The sequence below is a fragment of the Poecile atricapillus genome, chromosome 1 (assembly GCF_030490865.1).
Source record: "Poecile atricapillus isolate bPoeAtr1 chromosome 1, bPoeAtr1.hap1, whole genome shotgun sequence".
Lineage (NCBI taxonomy): Eukaryota > Metazoa > Chordata > Aves > Passeriformes > Paridae > Poecile > Poecile atricapillus.
In genome coordinates, this window is record NC_081249.1 from 136,647,152 (window position 1) to 136,665,623 (window position 18,472).

At 45.5% G+C, this 18,472-nt stretch overlaps 1 protein-coding gene across 5 annotated transcripts in view; it reads right to left on the reverse strand.

Annotated features, from left to right (window-relative positions):
• LOC131574544 (USP6 N-terminal-like protein) overlaps positions 1-18,472 on the reverse strand; it is an 83,562-nt gene that overhangs the window by 20,824 nt on the left and 44,266 nt on the right. For 4 of the 5 annotated variants that reach the window (XM_058829021.1, XM_058829040.1, XM_058829029.1 and 1 more), the window contains 6 exons: positions 17,563-17,846; positions 11,882-11,955; positions 11,269-11,354; positions 10,395-10,434; positions 9,596-9,676; positions 1,687-1,794 (listed from right to left, as the gene is read on the reverse strand). In XM_058829021.1, the coding sequence (XP_058685004.1) occupies positions 1,687-1,794; positions 9,596-9,676; positions 10,395-10,434; positions 11,269-11,354; positions 11,882-11,947 (381 nt within the window). In that variant the 5' untranslated portion in view covers positions 11,948-11,955; positions 17,563-17,846. Of the gene's footprint in view, positions 1-1,686; positions 1,795-9,595; positions 9,677-10,394; positions 10,435-11,268; positions 11,355-11,881; positions 11,956-17,562; positions 17,847-18,472 lie in introns of those variants that run through there. The other variant, XM_058829041.1, reaches the window with a different exon arrangement.

Consider the following 18,472-nt stretch of genomic DNA (forward strand, 5'->3'; position numbering starts at 1 on the left):
AGTACAGGGGCTATTCTGAATTATTGCCTGCACAGGACAAGTGAGGATAAAAGTGATGATGGAATTAAGATCTGATGAACAACATCATTTCCCTGCTGTAAATACTGAGGTCTCTGTATCCGGTGGCTTCTTGCCCTCTATAAAGCAGGCAGACTACCTGAGAGAATATTCATGACTATTCATGTGCACTGGGTCACTTCAGTTCAAATTTTCCTGCTAAAGGCCCTCTTGTTTTCCCTGCCAGAACAACACAGAAATCTCCCCCAAAGACTGTAAATACCCTACTTTGGGTATTTTTTCATCATTGCACATGAATAGCAGGTAGGCCACACAGCACTTTGTCACCTCCATGCACCTAGGAGGCTTTACTAATTGTGGAGATATTAAAAAGGAAACACAGGATGGGTTATTCTCCCTTTTTCCCTAGTGTAAATAACGTGGGAGCTCCACAGATGCTCTGTTGAACTCATGAGTGCTGTGAGTCCTGCAAGCTGATGGCAGAGCAGAGGCTGGGAAGCTTGAAGTCCCATCTCAAAGACCTTGTAAAAAGCAGTGGGTAAAAGCCAGGATGCCTCTGCTCTGCCCCATGGCCAATGTTTCTCCTGCTGCCTTCTCAAGCTCCCCTCAAGCCCTCTGGCTGCAGCTAACAAACCCCAGGGAAGCACAGCATCGCACCTACATCACAAACAAGCGTGGAATATCCCATGGTAGCCTTCAGGATTTTGTGCCATAGGTTATGCCTCAGGGGGAAATGGGGTGGCCTTGGAACCAGTCCCTCCAGGACACAAGTCTGAGGCTGAGGCTTAGTCCCTTCTTGAAAGCAAAACTCCTCATCCAGGATCTGCACTGAGCCTCTCCTGGAGGAAGTTAGGGGAGAGCTAATTACTGGCAGCAGGCAGCACCGAAGAAGAGGTAGATTAAGATGATCTTGTAGAGGGTTTGCATCCAGCAAAGCCTATTAGCCCTGAAGCTCCTGTTTATCAGAGACCCCTCTGGAGCACAGATAAACTCCTTGTGACTTTCATTTGTTTGGAATGCTTCCCTGCCTGCGAAGCACAGCTTTGAGGGAGGGAGCACAATTTTTAATCTGCATGCTGGGAGAGCTTCCTTATCTGTGCTTACTGCAGTGAGCCCAGCCCACCTTCCCCCAGCCCCTGCGTGTGCCTCCATCCCTGCAGCACCTCACCAGTAACATCCACGCTTGACTGACTATAATGAGTGTTAGCATCATCCTGCTTAATAGGCAGGGATTTTTAGAAACACCTGTTGGAAACAGCACTCAACCTCCTGCCTCTGAAAAATAATTGTTTCCACAACACCCGGATCCTCACCCTGGTTCATGATGCAAGATAAATCATAACACAGGCTTGGAAAATAAGTTAATTATCCACCAAGAGCTTCCACATGCTGCCTATGGAAAGCTTCCCCTCACTCTTCCCTGCATCTTTCTCTAAAGACGCAGTAACATTGACAGCAGCTTTGCTCCCAACTTCCAGCAGAATAAATGGATGCAGCATATTATAGAAAGCAGCCAGCTAACATGCTGAAAGACCCCAGCTTAATATAAACCCAAGGACAAAGAGTTGATACCCTTTGCATTTTCAGTCCTCATCAAACCAGCTTCATCAACCAATCTAACCTCCCTATCACCTTGCTCCTGCTGTCTTTGCCAGGTAGAGCCCATACCTCATACTTTCCTTCATTCTCCTTCTTCATCTTCTCAACATCCAGCAGAAGTGACCAGACCTGGCCTCGCACCTGAAGCGGGATCCCTTTATACACACGCCGGCACATCTGCAGGGAGGAAAACACATGCAAGGTTACTGGGCCCTGCTGGTGGCAAACATTTCCTCCATGGTTTGCTGCTGCAGATAATCAGCCATCTAAACAGACACCCCAGGCAATCACTTACTCTCCTTGTGGTGGCGCAGAGAGGGCATTTCCAATCTGATGGATGAGCTGAGTACCTGCATCCATCAAAGACAGCTACTCAGTCAAAATCATAGAACCCCAGAATCATAGAACAGTTTGGTTGAAAGGGACCTTACAGATCATCTAGTGCCAACATCCTTGCCATGTGCAGGAACACCTTTCACTACATCAGACTACTCATAATCCCATCCAACCTGGCCTTGAACATTTCCAGGGATGGGGCATCCACAGTTTCTCTGGACAACCTGTGCCAGGGCCTCAGCACCCTCACAGTAAAGAATTTCTTCCTTACATGTAATCTAAACCTGCCCTCTTTTAATTTAAAACTGTAGTCTCTGGTCCTATCTGCCTGTGTAAAAAGTCATTCTCCCTTGTTTTTATAAGCCCTCTTTAAGTACTGGAAGACCACTGAGGTCTCCTCAGAGCTTTCTCTTCTTCGGGCTGAACAACTCAACCTGTCTTCATAGAAGACAGGTCCTCATTCACTTCATCTCACACATGCTTCTTCCCTTTTTCTTGTCACAAAGCCCCCATTAAATTTCAATGGAAAACGGGGTGGGGGAAAGAGCTTTTTTTGCCATTGCTGACTGCTTCCATTAAAAGAAAAAGCTTCATAAGAAAGAAAAATATTGTCTTCTGAATACCTTCCTTCCTTTCATTCATCCCACCTGTGAAATGCCTTGCAGCTGTACTACAAAACCCACTGCAGCACTCAGATTCCTGAGTACCCTTGGGTACACTGAAGGACCTGTGACACATGCCCTAACTCCAGCCATGGAGGGCATTTATGTTGCCTCATGATGCACCCTCAGAACCAGGCAATTTCTTGGGAGGGGACAGAGATTCCAGATTTCCAGTCATGGGAATGGGCTTGGAGCTGAGAAGGGCGGTGCCCGATCAGGCAATCAGCTGGAGCTACTGTCACTGCCTGGTACAACTGCATCCAACCACCATCAAAATCCCTCTTCTTTTTCCATAGGGTGTTCTGCTTCATGCAATTCAGGCTGATATAAGAGAAGGACTGCAATCCCCAGGGAAGCACATGATCCTAGTAGAAGGTTTTCTGGATGTGGGCCTGCCACACTGCCATTGCCACATCCAGTTGAACACCTGCTTCTCTTACCTTATCTTTCAGACCCACCTTGCACCACCAGCTCTTTCATTTCCAACCTGACTTTTTAAGGTCAGCCTCTCACAAGGACATAAAGACCTTAAACATGGCACTGTGCTGGCTCACTGCCTCCATGAGCACAAACCGACACTCCTCATTTCCTTACTGTCTTCATGGCAGCATTATGTCTACTGAGGGCAAAACCCAGAAATGGTGGCCCTTGTCCCAAAGAGTTACAAGACCAGAAAGTAAGACAGGAGGTGGGTTTCAAGCAGACAGGCTAGAGGACAGGAAAGAACTAACACCACTATCCTGGTCAAAAAAAGTATATAAAATAATTCTGTAGTAAATGCCAAGATCACTCTGTAGGACCAGGAGAACCAGATGTTTATGAGAATGCTTTTCCACTCCATTACAATAAATATTTCAGTATTTCTCCTGACAGAGAACGTGTCTGTAATATATCTTGATCCTGGAAGTTTAATGGACATACAACATTTAAAATGCCATCCTCAGAACTTCCCAAATGTTTGCTGTGTCTCAAGCATTGCTTAGCACCAGCTGTCAAGGTCCAGTGCCTAGCCAGGACCAAATCCTGCAGAAATCCTAAACCAGATCCTGCCTTCCTTCTGTATGCACCAAATAAAAGCTGTCCCCTAAAAGCAACCTCACCAGCAAGACATGCCCATGGAAAGCCACCATCCTGTTCAAAAACATCCTGCATTTCGAGTGGGACATCACTAATTCACCATCTGCACACCCAAAGGCTTACGTAAGGAGGTGTTTTAAGGACAGCAAACCTTCACAGCATGTGGGACAGATTCATCCCCACAGATGAAAGACCCATTTCCAAAGAGTCATTAAATCAGGATGAAAGAAGTGGATGCAATGCATCAAGAGACACAAAGCAGCAGGATTAGATGAACCACATCTCCAAAGCAGTAGCTGCCCACAATAGCCTGGCTACTGCAAGCACTCATGCTTTTATGAAGCAAAAGCTGAAGTGGAATCAAGAAACTAGAATATGTGCCAATTCTGACAAAAACACTAATTCAGAAAAGATTTCTTATTTCCAATGGATTACGAGAGACTGACTGGCAGCTGCCAATGCATACGATGACACTCAGGTCCGTGGGAAGGAAATAATTGTTTTGAATTTCCAGAGCTGGTATTGTTATACTTTAATGAATTCAACCCTTAGTGGGATATAGTAAATGTGTCTAATGATTTTCTTTGCACAAGTGCTAAAGGAACAGGGGAGGTACAAAACAAACTGAAATGAAATGCCTTCCTGTTATTTATCCAACGGCTTTCCTCCTCCCACCACCTCCAGACATGAAAGTGATACAACCTCAGAGCTGAGTGAGTCACCCAGAAAAAAATGAGCAACTTTTCCTCATTGTGAAACTTGAAGGAAATCAGGGAAGTTACCATACAAGTGGTATTTATGATGGGATAAAAAGACAGAGGTAAGGCAGCATGTGATGATAATTCTTGTACCACATGACATACAAAAAGAACCCTCAAGGTCACTCTCTTTGGTCTCTTATAGACCATTCAACCCTTACAGATGGGAAGAGAGCACCTAGATCATGTCCCATGCAGGCTGCCAGACTTGCACAGGCAAGTCTGCTTCATTCTGCTTCACAAAGGGAGATGCTGGTGGTCAAAGCAATAATTCAAGACACTAGAAAGGCTGTTTCAGCCAAGGACTGAAACCACACAGTCTAAAACTTGCTCCAGGTTTTGCCATGGGATCATCTTCCCTCTCCAGGCTTTAATACACAAAGCTCATAGCACAGAGGCCATCATCACCCCATTGCTATCTCTCCCCTGCCCAAAGATTTTCTTTGCAGTAGATTGGATGGGGAAGACTATGGAAGCACAGACTTGAGCTCCATCTTCCTGCACCAGCAATCTTCTCTGAGAAGTACCCAACCAATTGTTCCAGGTCTTGAATAAGAGGGATGGAGTCACTGCCTTTAAAGACAGAACATCTTTTTGCAGTAGTAAAGACAGTGAAGTTAAAAAGGATTTGGGATTGGTGGATTGGTTTTTGAAGCAGAATATACACATTGCAGTTCACCTTCACACTTTGGAGTCTGTCACTGTTAACTTCTCAGCCATGTGCATGGATCACCAGGAAGAGACTGCAGGAGCAACACCCAAATTTTGGGTATGCATGGTGATATCCCTTTCAAGCTTTTGAGTATGTCCAGCATATGTCTCCAACACACTAAAGTGGGGGCAGCTCTCCTTCCTCAATTCCTCTAGGGCTCAAAGAGTGATCTTTCTGAAGACAAAGGACTTTTTCACGTCCTCTACCAGTGGAGCACCAGGGGAACTGAGCTGTGCAAATCCTCACCTGGAGTGGAGGATTTCCTTTTAGTACCACAAAGCCTGCTGACAGACGATGTGGCCGTGCAGGACCTTTGGCAGACTGGACATCAGCACGTATGGTTTTCTTTCTATACAGTTATGATTGCTCCCAACTCAGCTGTTGTACCTGCAGCTGGAGCCTATGCAGCTATTCCTGATGGGGTGCCAGCAAAGCAAGGGCAAATTTAAATCCTAAAGCTGGTGAGCCATGGGCAGGCATTTACAGTTATTCCCCAGGCTACCTTTGGAGGAAAGGAAAATGCTACCTGCCTTTCCAAAATGGGGCGGGGGGAAGCAGGCGAAGCCACCCTGCAGCTCCCAGACACAGCCCCTTTTCCTTCTCATGGCGTTTGAGGCAGGACATCTGACTTCAGCCAGCCCTGGCATGACAAACGTCTGCTGGCTCTCCCTGGCATTAGCAGACTGTTCGCTCTTGGGGGTCTGTGTCAGTCCATACAGATCCCCAATTCATCCTAAACTGCTTTGCTGGCATGCACTGGATTAAGCGCCCTGCACTCCCGTGACCTTAGCAGAGACAAGGCTTTCCCCCTGCACAAAGGCAGGCTTTGCCTGAAAACCAGACATCTACGAGCAAAGACATCCCTCTCTAAAGGTCCCATCCCACACAGGCAGCAGTAAGATGCAGCTTGCAAATGATGCAGAGGTCATATCCTCCTCCTATGACTGATGCTTCTGGCTGAAATCCATTTCAGGGCTACAATGAATAAATTATCCTGCTGTTGCAGTGCACACAGAACAGCCTTTTTTATCTGCAGAACTGTGCTGCCTGAACTGTGTGGATTCTTACATGGCAGCAGCCATTTCCTAACCTTCCCAAGCAGAGTCAGGCTGGTGTTTAAACTTGGGCTCAAATCAGCAGTGAAGAGACAGACCATCTGAGCCTCCCTGTGCTGAACCCTGAATAACACAGTTTAGCACTTCTTTGCAAGTTTGACATACCTTAACTCTGCAAAACAATATCATCCTTTATTTTTGTACCCTTTCCCTTGTGGAAGTTCAGCCAGAAAAAGGTGCAGTTGCATCATTCTAACCCCACCCATGTGAAGGATTGTGCTGGGTGTCACTTTTTGCTGATCTTGCTACTGAAATTAAATCAGATTGTTACAAAATGTGTCTAGATGAGAGATGGAGACAGATCTAAGGCAATGATGAGCACAGGGAGCCCCAGGGCATTACTTTAATTAAGATAATCCTATTTGTTGCTCATCCTGAAACAGGTTATGCCAGAAATTATTTCAGTTCCTAGCCAGGCCATTCTAAGCAAGGAACTGTAAAAGGTCTCCCTCTTTTTTTTCAGCCTTATTTCCTATAATCTGTGACAGTCACAAGACCCAGACTGCAATCAGCGGCATGCAAGGATGCACACAGGCTGCAGGTGGGGGGAACAAAAAGCCAAACCTACTGCTCTCTGGCGATAGCTCATGCCAAGGGTCTGAAAAAGCTGCTTTCCTGCCCACTGACAGGTGGCTGCTTTGGGGTCAGTGCCCTGGATAGGTACACAACCCTGCTCCTCCTGTTGACATTTCACAACACAGAAGATGAGACAACAACCTAAGCCTCAATCAGATACTAAGATGCTGCAAAATACAAAGACTTGCTTGCTGAGTCCCTTTTCATCAAGCACTAGTTATGATCACGTCTACCAGCTCCAGTACATGAACAGACACTGAAAAGGTTGGCCCTGAAGTCCAGGAAGTCCCAGTCTGGAAAATAAGATAGGTTTCTACATCATTCAAGCAGAGTCAAAGTCAGGGCAACTTCCCTGTGAAACTGCTTGCGGTTCCTGCAACAAGATTATTTTTCCCCCTCTAATAGCATATCCCCACAGCATATCAAAATTAACATCAAAGGGAAGGTTCTTGTTTTCAATAAGAGGGTTTTTTCAAAGATGACACCTTAGTTACTGTTAAAATAACACAGAGAGGCTGTCTTGTGACATCTGAGTTTCTATCATGTCAGCCAAGTGGTGAAAACAAACCTGAAGGAAACATGCAATGCAGATGTGGGAGCCTGAGTGCTCAGAGAAGGAACAAAACCAACCCACTCTGCTTTAAGAAATCAGATCAAGGGCTTGTCACATTTACTTTAGCTAGAACAAAACACATAGCCCTGTGACATGACTGTGATCCCAGCATAAGGTCCTCGAAATGCCACAGCTGAACTGCATCCAGCTCTGGCAGCAGGAATATCTGAGTAGCTTCCATGCTCCTGACACAAGAGCATGGGGTTTCACATCTAGGTGTAGGATACAACCTAATTTTACTTTTTTTTTTTTTAATTATTATTATAAGAAGGCACACTTCTTTTGTGCCTTTCAGCATCTTTGCATGTGTGGCTGCTATAGACCTTACAAGCCTGCACTTGCCTTAGTGCAAGGCAATGGATGTTAGGCTGAATAGGACTGAAACCAAAGCTCCTTTCTAGTCCCCAGGGTCACTAGACTGCTCCTTCCCTGCCTGGGGCCAAGCACTGCTCTGTTTGCTGGGAGAGGGGATAGCCATTGCTGGTCTCTAAGCATGGAACAATGCCATCTCTGTGTTCAAGAGCCATTGACCATTTACAGGCTGTTATTTATAACATCTTTTATTCTACTACAAGAGCTTTCTGATTTTCTGACCCAAAGACCCTCAAAACCCACTTGCCAGTCTGACCCTTCACCATCCAGCAGATCTGAGTGACATCAGCTACCACATGCTTAATACTCCCACTAATTATTAAGGGAAATCTAAAACAGGGATCAGAGATCGCCACCACTCCACAGCAGTCATGCTGGATCCTGCCTGCCCTCATCATCTGACCCAGGAAAGCCAAGATGTGCTAAAACCACTCATCATTACCCACCCCAATCACCCTCCAGGACCTGAAGGAATTCCCTGTACCCCACTGGAATTTGTGGTTTACCCACAAGGTCACTAACCAATTAGTGCTAACTTCTAATTAGAAAGAACTAAGTCACAGGAGAACCTCCAATTTTGCCTGTGGAGCAACGTGATTAACAACATAATTAGAACCACCCTGAAGTGAACAGAAGGATTATAAAACCCCAAGCCCACCTCCACCCCATCCCTGCTGTCATTAAGATGATTTTGTTTCTGTTTTGGTTTTTTTAAAAAGATTGAGACTACAGCTGGTTCTTGGCTGGCTGAACTGGATATGACTCCTGATAGCTGGGTAAGGAGGATGCTCTGCCCGATGTTGTCCCTACAGCTATGTAAATATTCTTCAGATATTCCTCTCTATTCAGCCCTTTTAACCAAGCTCAATTTTCTCCCAAAGACTTTCAGCAGGAGCTAGAAGCAGTCCAGCCAAACACCCCACTCCTGCTGCTGAACATGAAGGCTGCAGAGGCCATGGCAACAAGGTAATGCCAGGCTTCAGCCCTCTCCTGTGCAGGGTGCTGCAAGCAGAGCAGGTCAGACACAACACTCCTCTCCTTACCAGTAAGGGTCTGGTCATAAGGTTCAAAGGGGTTTTTGATCCATAAGGTTTGTAAGAGGAACATAATAACAGATACTGTTTATTAAAAACAATTCAGTTTCGAAGTGGTGTTTGGTGCAGAGTTCATTTTAACACCAAAGCCAAGACATAATGTTAGTGTTTCCATTCCTGATTTTCACAGGCAGGTGTATACAATGTAATACCTTGGTGGCTTCTCACGGACACAGCTAGGAGCAAAATACAACATCTAAGCATCATTCTAGACAAATAATTCTCCCCCCAGGGAGATTTACAAGGAACATCAACTGGGCTGCATCAGTCACATCTCCTACATCACATCATTTCTAGGAGGTGGAGATACAGAAGCGACCTGTGGTGTGCAATGCCCTCTGCTCTCACAGGGCAGGGAGCCAGCTGGGCACACGGACGTCCCTGCTGTGCTCCTGCTTGCACAGGGAACCAGAAGTGCAAACATGGCAGCAGCATTTAGGAAACCTTTTTTTAAAGCTATGTAAGTCAGAATAGGACTTTTACCTCTACTGATAACCCAGAAATTTCTAGGAAAGCTTTAAAATATTAAAGACTAATGAGTAGAATCAGGCAATGTTCCAGAGATCTCTGGTTTTTCTATTGACTTTTTTTGAAAGCCTGTCTTATCATAAGGATCCACCACACCTACCCTTCCATACATATATTTTTTCTTTTCCTCCTTACCTTGTCACTGTTTCTGTATTTGCCCCATTTCTTCAGCATCTTAAGCCACTTGTCCACACGTTCTATTTCCTGCTGTTTTTGCTGGTGCAAGAGAGAAGAAAAGACAAGAGAAATTTAAGAAAAAAAGCCCCAGGAGATGCCTCCTGAAAACACAAAACTTTATTCTCTTAGGTTTAAACTTCTATGCAAAGACCTCACATCAAGATTGGAAACAATCCACAGAAACCGGTAATTTCAGCACTTGGTAATTAAAAGCAGCATTGGTGAAAATGACAAGATGCACAGGCTTAACACAGAGAAAGCATTCCCAAGACTATTCCCTGACAATAAAAATCCTTGCAGGTCAAGCTAGACTCAAATCCTATCACTGTATCAGATCAGCAGAAACATGATTCATTAATAGGGTTCTAACAGAGGACATGCTCTCAGTCTCAGGGGAGATGAGGATGGAGATGATGGTTACCTACAACTTCCACCATATTCCCTTGCATATGCAGTCCCCTTGATGAGCCACAGCTGCTGAGCACTGTGCCAAAGCAGAGGGAAAAGCTCAATATTGCTTTAAGAGGTGCTTTTTCAGTGTCGTGTGGAGAGGAAAGTTGTCTGACACAGCAAAATAAAAACTCCAACAGCTGGGCATTGTGCAGAGTCCTCACCTCTGGGTGAGCAGCAGTGACCAGTCAGTGCTGGCTGCCTGCTTTACTCTTACTTGCTCACTCGTTTCCCCAAAAAAGCATTCCCTCCCCAGCTGGTGTGAGAAGGATGCCACATCCATGATGACAGAGCTGGCAGCTCTCACCTTCTCCTCCAAGGCGGTGCGGGTTGGCAGCTCCTGCTCGCTGGAAAAGCAAGGGGTCACTGGTTACTCCACAGGCAAGAAAGGGTGTGGAGGAGCACAGGATGCTGCAGCTCATGGACAACCTCAGACACCTGAGGGGGTATGTCCTCGGGATTTTGTACCGTTCCTACAGCTGTCCCCAGTATGAAAGAGGCAGGGGAAGCACCATCCAAAATTCCACCACTCAACAGGAGCTCTGGGGGGCAATCAAGCACTGGACATAACTGGAAATCCTGGGCATGTATCTCCTCTTTAATACACACATGATCAGCAATTTAAAGGGTAGGGAAGCAGAATTTCTGGACAGCAATTTCTTAAACCATCCCCCTCCTGCACACAGAACACCTACTATTATAGCTTTTGTTCAGAATCAGAATAAAAATAGTTTCTAAGGACTCTTCGCAGGCACAGGGTGTGTATCTAATTCATGTTCACCTTGGTTAGGATGGAGATTTCCTAAGGGAACCAAAGACGATCAGGTATCTTGTCTGGTCTCTTCCTGTGCCTCCCTGAATCATCAGGTGCAAACACAAGGGCCTCTCCCTCTGACACACCACAGAGGCACAGGAATACCAGCCTGCACCTTCTAACGCCAGGCTTGTGGTAGAAAACCATTTCTGAGCCCTGCCTTGCAGCAGATTTAAAGCATCAGTGTCTGGACGTGCACAGTTGAGGAAGGAGGCCCATTTAGTCTTTCCTCCTGCATTTGGGATTGATCAAGCCAAGCCACAGAGCAGCTTATGGGAGAGATGCTGGGCCAGTCATGCTCAGTGCAGAAGGATGGTCCACACACACACAGAGGTCAGAGAGGAAAGGAGAGGGCAGGAGGACTTACTGCAGGAATCCAAACCGGTCTGTAACTTTGTAGAGCGTGAAATCGGCATCTTCCCACTGGTCAATCTGAGCTCCTTCCTGTCTGCCCTGAAAGCAGAAAGGACACCTGTGAGCTGGTCCCAGCATCAGGAATGCCCCAGTGCCTGCACCCCGCACCCAAAGCCCACATCCATCTCTCTCAAATGATAAAAGGCACAGAACCAAGAGAGCAAAACCTGGACTAAAGAGCCAAATACAAGGCAGACAAGAGAAAAATGCCAAGTTCAGCCTATCCAGCATTCTATGTATGCTTCTGCTAGAGGCTAGGAAAAACTGTACATCAGAAAAAACAGTGCTGTTTGGCATATGCCATGCTGCTGTTAAGGGAGCTTTGAAGAACCAGAAGCTCAGCACCTTTTAGTATCTATGCTGAACAGGCATGGGACCCTCAATAAAATCCAGGGATGTAGTAAGAGGGGATATATAGGAAGGGAGAGCTGGCATGAAGCCTGATGGCATGAGGGTTACTGGGGCAATGCCTGCAGGGAGGCAAAAGTTCTTATCTGATGCTTTCCTAATTGATTAAACAGCTTCAGCCCCAGCCAGCATGCTGGGGAGAGGCACGAGGCTGGTACCTTCTCATACTTGGCGACGATTTCTGCTTTTTCCTGGGCTATTAAAGACTCTATATCCTTCTTCATATCAGAAGCTGTAAGGGGAAAAAGAAGCAAGAGGGAAAAGAGATAAGTAAGTGTACACAGCATGTGAAATATTTTAGGGAAGTGCTAATACAAAAAACGTTTGCTGACAATTTTAGCTTCCAGCCATATCCCACAGCTAAAATTAGGCTGAGGTTGCACAGCCGCTGTACAGAGCGTTTGTAGAGCTTGCCTGCACACAGTAGGACCTCCAGCTCCCTGCTCTGGGACACAGCCCAGCCTGAGCAAGGGGAGTCTTGTCTTTGTTCTCAGGCACACACATGACAGTATGAAAGACATGGCTTTTAAATCCAGACGCAAACCACCCAAGAGCCCTGGCCCAGCACAGGTGCCAGTTGGGCACACAGCATCCATGTGGATGACAGCAAACCACTGCGCTCCTGCCCCACCTATGGATGGGAAGCCAGGAGATGCTCTGCAGGGGCATCCAGAGGCAGATTTAACATCAAAGAAGAAACTGAAAGAAGTTTTTTCCTACTAAAGTGTGCATAAGACAAGTGAATTGGTCTCTAGGTGATTACCTTCTATACCCAACTCCAAAAGAAAACAACACAGCAGCAAGATGTCCCCACCTGGGCTGAGAAGGACCAGTCTTGGTCTAAGCAAGACCCAGTCTAGGTACCTGAGGTCTGTGCCCACTGTTCTGCTTCATCCCATACACATATGTATGAGCAAGGTAACTTCTCACATCAAACACACTTTGAGTGTTGTCCTGTACAAGCCCAAAGAAGCACCCTCACTGTCAAGCCATAACTAGTTCCTCATTCACCAAAGGTGGATCTAACACACCAAGGAGAAGACGTAGGCAAAGAAAACCCCCAGGAAACTGCAGTTCCCAGGGATGGCTGCCAGGAAGAGTGCTGAGGGAAGGTCCACCAAGTCCTCCTCCTCTGAAACTCTATGGAGCCATGACAGCCCAGCTCAGACCACATAACAGCTATGGCACCACCAAAAGCCAGGCCACAATACCAAACCTTTTGACCATTGTAGCTCTCTAATGGACAGCTTAAACCACAACAAGGAGCCATCCAGACCTCCCTTGAAGGGTTCTTCCCATAGGACATGCTATCCCAGCATCTGACTGAAGACACATCTCAGCAGTGGTGCTGAACACTGACAGAGAGCAGCCAAAGGCATCACTTAGGATCATCTGATGAGTGGGATAAATTAAGGAGGAGATATCAGGGAGATATCAGGGAGATATGATGAGCAAAAGCATCAGCACTCTCCAAGGCTCACCCCACTTGTCTGTGCCTTCAGACACCTGGAAGAGATTGTGTCATCTTGACAACTCCTTAATGCAACCTGCTTGCTACCACCATATCTTTCAGGCCTGGATGGAAATGGCCAAGAGACTCAGCTTTCCCTAACTCTTCCTTTTGAAAGCAGCTATTTCTCCTAGTTGTCAGCTGTGTGATAGAAATATTGTATCACATGCAACATAATCAGGGTTCTTCCATGACCCCTTATCAGGCAGCGGCACAGGCATGGCACCACTTTACACTCATCCATTCAGATACTGGAAAAACGTAAATTCTTCAAATTCACACCAGCAATGGGTGTATCTTCCTCTGTTATTGGCTCCACAATCAAAAGCGAGCAAGGACAGAAATAAAGTGTAATTTGTTCTTTTATTTTTCCAAGCTGCAGCTCCTACTTCAAATGAGAACTTCGATCAGTACATGTTAATCACAGTTTAATTTTCAAATGTAGCAAGGTCTGAGTAACTGTCTCACCATATCACCTAATGCTTCTGCATCTCCTCCTTCTCACATCTCCTGTGAAACTTATAGGCAATTTCACTCCCCCAGTTCTGACTTTGTTGTTGTTCCTGTTATGGGGCCAAAAAATTCCAATGATGTCTTTTACATGCTGCTAAAAATATAAATATTCAGCAGGCGACAGGGGAAAAATAAACTGTACATCAGATTAAATGGGCAATTTTTCAAGACACTTACAAAGTGAAAGCTATTCTGAACATCTCTGGCCACACTCTAAGAGAATAACAAAGGAAGAGCAACTTGGTACCATGGGAGGATTTACACAGCAAGAACACATATATTTTGGCATTCACCTCTGCAAAAGCCTCTCTGCAGCCAGAAACACCAGACTTGTGCAAAGGAGCCAGTTTTTCATCTCATGCCTAGAATATGCACATTTGTTTTCTCTTTCTGTAACAGTGCAAAAGTCCAAATTTAGGAAAAACTTGAAAGCAGAGAAAATGGCTGATGCCAGCGGGAAGGATGGAGATGGCAAGTGGCTTCACCAGCCTTGGGATGTGACCACACAGTGCTGCGCTCATGAAGGTGGTTGTCAAAGTACTCTGGAGAGGGAACAGAACACAGCTTAGTTCTGTAACAACATATACTGAATAGGGGTATTTTTATTATTTAATTCTGCACATGCTTAAACTCCAGAGTAGTTTTGACATCATGATGTTATTTAGCCTTTACTTGAGGGAAATGACACCTCGTGTGCATCAAAACTACTGAGATTTATTTTCAGAAAGATTTGATGAAACACATCATTTTTTACTTGATGCAAACAGGCTTCCTATAAATAGGAACAGGTTGTATCTGCCATGCCTCTCCATATACCTATGTATGGCTGCCTACTTTTTTTTTCTAAATACACAAAAAACTCAAATTACTTTCTCAAGCCTGCCCCCAAATTTTCTCCTGAGAGCACTGTATTTTCCTAGCAAAGAGATATTTTTTCCCATGACAAACACACAAGATGAAGCTGCTGTGAACAGAAATAGTAAGAAAATGTGAACTATGCAACAATGGTATTAGATAATTTACTAGGATATAAGCAACAGAAAGCCCTGAACCATGCATATTTAAATTCAACCCTAAAATAAAGTCATGAATTAGCTCCTTTTAGAAAGAATGAAAACACCCACAATCTGTCATCTCACACTAACACTTGCAGCTTCCAGTTTACAATTTAAGGAAGTAAAAATTAATACCAATGACAATAAGCCTAAAGATGTTTAATGAAAAGGCACGTGTTACTGCCTACCCACATTGCACATTATCTAGCCATCAGCAAACCTGACATAAAATATCCAATTTTTGAATGAAAGCAACTTTCCTTAAATTAATTCACCAGCTGGGATCTCAAATACTGGCAGTGAGAAGAAAGTATCTGCATCAAAAATCCAAGACTTGTTCTCTATAAATCAGCTTTACTGTTACACTCTTCCCACAAGCCCTGTATTTTTCCAGTCAGATCTGCCAAGCTCCCACTGTCCCATATATGATAGCACCCGACAGGACCAGCCTGGCTGGGAGAGGGGAACCTCTGCCCACCAGTCACCAGCCCAGTGCTGCAGCCCTGCTTGCTGCCCAGGAGAACTGAGCATTTCCCATGGCCAGCAGCAGTGCTCCTTGTGACACAGCCCAGGACACATACGTGTCCCCTGTCACCCCCAGCCACGACACAATGTCTCACGCTTATCAGTTCATCAGCAGTCATCGTGCTTGGCAGATGGGCTTTTGAAAATGAAAATATCAATAAAATCGCTTCTTAGGAAACACAGCATAGCAACATGTTCTCAGTCTCAGGATGGATTTGAGGATATTCTGGAACACAGTTTTTAAATCTTTTGTGCTGTAGAACAGGAACTACTCAAGCCATTTGACATTAAGACTACATGTTTGTAGTTGGTTTCTATTAGGCAGAAGGTCACTGAAAAAGCAGAAATGGGTTTAGGTAAATGTGTGTTCTCATTCTGAATGTGTCCACTTAACTTTAAATAGAGACTGCTGCAAGGAGAAAAAAAAAAAGGCAAGTTTTCACACACCGTACTTCACTACAACTCTGGCCTCTATCAGAGTGAAACTACTGCTGTGGAATAAAGTAAAAAAGGTATGTACTCACTACAGTAACACCCACCACTGTCGAAACACAAATCACCGTTCCTGTTTCACATTCTATTTTAAAAGCACATTTAAGCACAGCATTTTATGTCTTTAGCCATCTATGGTATCAGCCTGCAATTTTTGATTTATGGAAACAGTTTTAAAGGAAAAGCATATACACCTATGTAAGTGAAAATGCATATACATTTGCTAAGAGGCAAAAGCCTCTCACAACATACACATGCAGTCTGCAGGCACTTTTAAAGCTACTACTCACTTGTAAAGCTACTACTAGCTGTAACAGTGACTCATGGACTTGCACACCCTGGAATAAACCTGCCCATGCAAAGCAGTGAAAGCAACTAAAGCAAGCTGAGAGAAGTTGAGTAAGCCCCATCAGGGCTTTTTAAGTGCATGAAACAGGCACCTTGAAATGATTCAAACCACACAGGCTAAGGGCTTGGAGCAACCTGCTCATCCTGGCTGCGTGGTAGCATCTGGGGGGGACAGCCAGCAGCTGCAAGCCAAGAAGAGCTGTCATCAGAGGCTCTTTTCCCACGTGCTCAAAGCCTTTCAGAAGCAATGCCACAGCATTACACCACTGCACATACCTACCATGCACAGCCAAAGTGAGCTCAGCTTTGGGACTGCTCTGACTGCATCACCACAGCCTGAGGAAACCTCAAAGACCCCCAAGGCACTCAGGAAGGGCCGTGGGCTGTTACAGGCGGGCACTGGCATGCCTGGCTGTGTGCCTGTGAGGTGATGAGCCGAGGAGGAAGTGATGGCCACGCTGCTGACTGCAGGCAGAGCTTTTGCTTCCTGAGAACCAGCCCCATGCGGAAGTCAGCCTGCTCCTGAGGCTGGGTACAAGACTGACCAGCACCCTCATCTCTGGTATTGCAGCTGCTGCAGCAGCGATTTTTTTACTAGATCCCCAAGTTTCTACTCCAGAATGGACAACACATTCAGTGCACTTGCATCGAGGACTTGTACTGACCCCCAGATCTCCAGATTCTCACTCATTAACAAACCCAGAATCCTGGCCAGCACCACTTCAAAATGCAGCACTGGACTGTGCATCCCCAACCTTAGCTCAAACCCGGCACACGATTACATCTCTGCTACCAGAAAGGAAATCAAAACCAGCACTTACAAAGTGAACTACGGCTTCAGGAATGAAATTACTATCAAGCAGGATGAACCAAGATACAGGAGATCCTGTTTGCATATTTATTTCCTTGACTACAACCCAGGAGAACACAAGCAAGCTTTTTTGTTTGTTTGTTTTAAGAGCATAAGGAGCACTAAGCCAGCTGAATTGCAGGAAGGTTTGTTTTAACTGTCTTTGGGTCTTTGAAAGTGACTGCCCATAGATCACTTTAGATGAATCACAGATGTGCTACAGAAAATTCAAATAGTATCCTGTCCTAGTAAACTTGCATTGCATCTGAAACTGCACTGGATGCTGGGCTAGATAAAACCACAGTCACCTCCCTCAGCAGAAGTAGTGGGAACACCAACTGCAACTCACTTTGATGCCACCAGCAATACCCCAACAAGCCAGAGCATCCAGCATCATTGTAGATGAGATCCTGCTGATTTACTAGCATGTGTAACCACTGTATATGACAGCCCTCAGTGTGATTCTCATTTGCTCCAGAGCCAGTTTGTGAGTTTGGAGAAGACAGGATAAAAACACAACCCCAGCTCCAAGCAATGTGCCCTTACCTGAGCCTTGTATCGGGTGCCAAGATTCATCAGTTCAGCTGGAGTTGTCCACTCCCCTGAAGGCATTTACCTGGCAGGAGCCAGTTGTCTCTGCTGCAGGGTGGTGGGGACCCTCAGTTCTCACAGCCCACCAGTGGAATACCCTCTGGCTCACCCCCACCACCCCAGCTTCACGTGGCTGCTCTCCTCCACCGTCGTCCTCTGGCACGTGAGAGCTCACTGCAGGCGGCTGGGAGAAGAGGCAAGGCAGGAGGCAATCCACACTCTCTCGTCCCCTGGGCTCACTGCAAGGGAAATAAGAAGTTGGTCAGTTTTCCAGTTCTGGCACAGCAAAGGCACCACCCTTTACCAGCACAGGAGTCTTTGAATACAGATGAAAGGCAGGTCCCTTTGGAGCTGGTGGGGAAGGAATACTCTGTTATGGCAGGGCATACAATGGCAGAAAGTAAACTATGCTCCTTTTCCATTGCAAAAGAAACAACCTGGTGTGGTTTTTCTTGCCATTTTCTACCCTGGTTAGGTCCTAGGATTTCCCATGCAGGTCTGAAAGCCCAACACACCTTTATACCAGCAGGTACATTGCACTGGTAACTCAGCAGGTCTCACACCCTTTCAGAGGTAGCCACTATCATAATCAAGCAACCCATCACAAAGATTATATTTTATATATGTTATCACCTAGCAAGTTATAATGTGTCTTACACACATTAAATGCAGATTACACACAATTGCCTCTATTCTCCTAATTTGCACCAAGTTTTTACAGTACAATTGCAAGCTGTGGTGACAACGATGACAACATTTTGCTGCTAGACTACAGCAATATCAAGAAACCCAAATACATTGGCCAAGTCTTCTAGTTATAGAAATAACTAAAAAGACATGTAAGACTGCAACTCTATGCTATCCA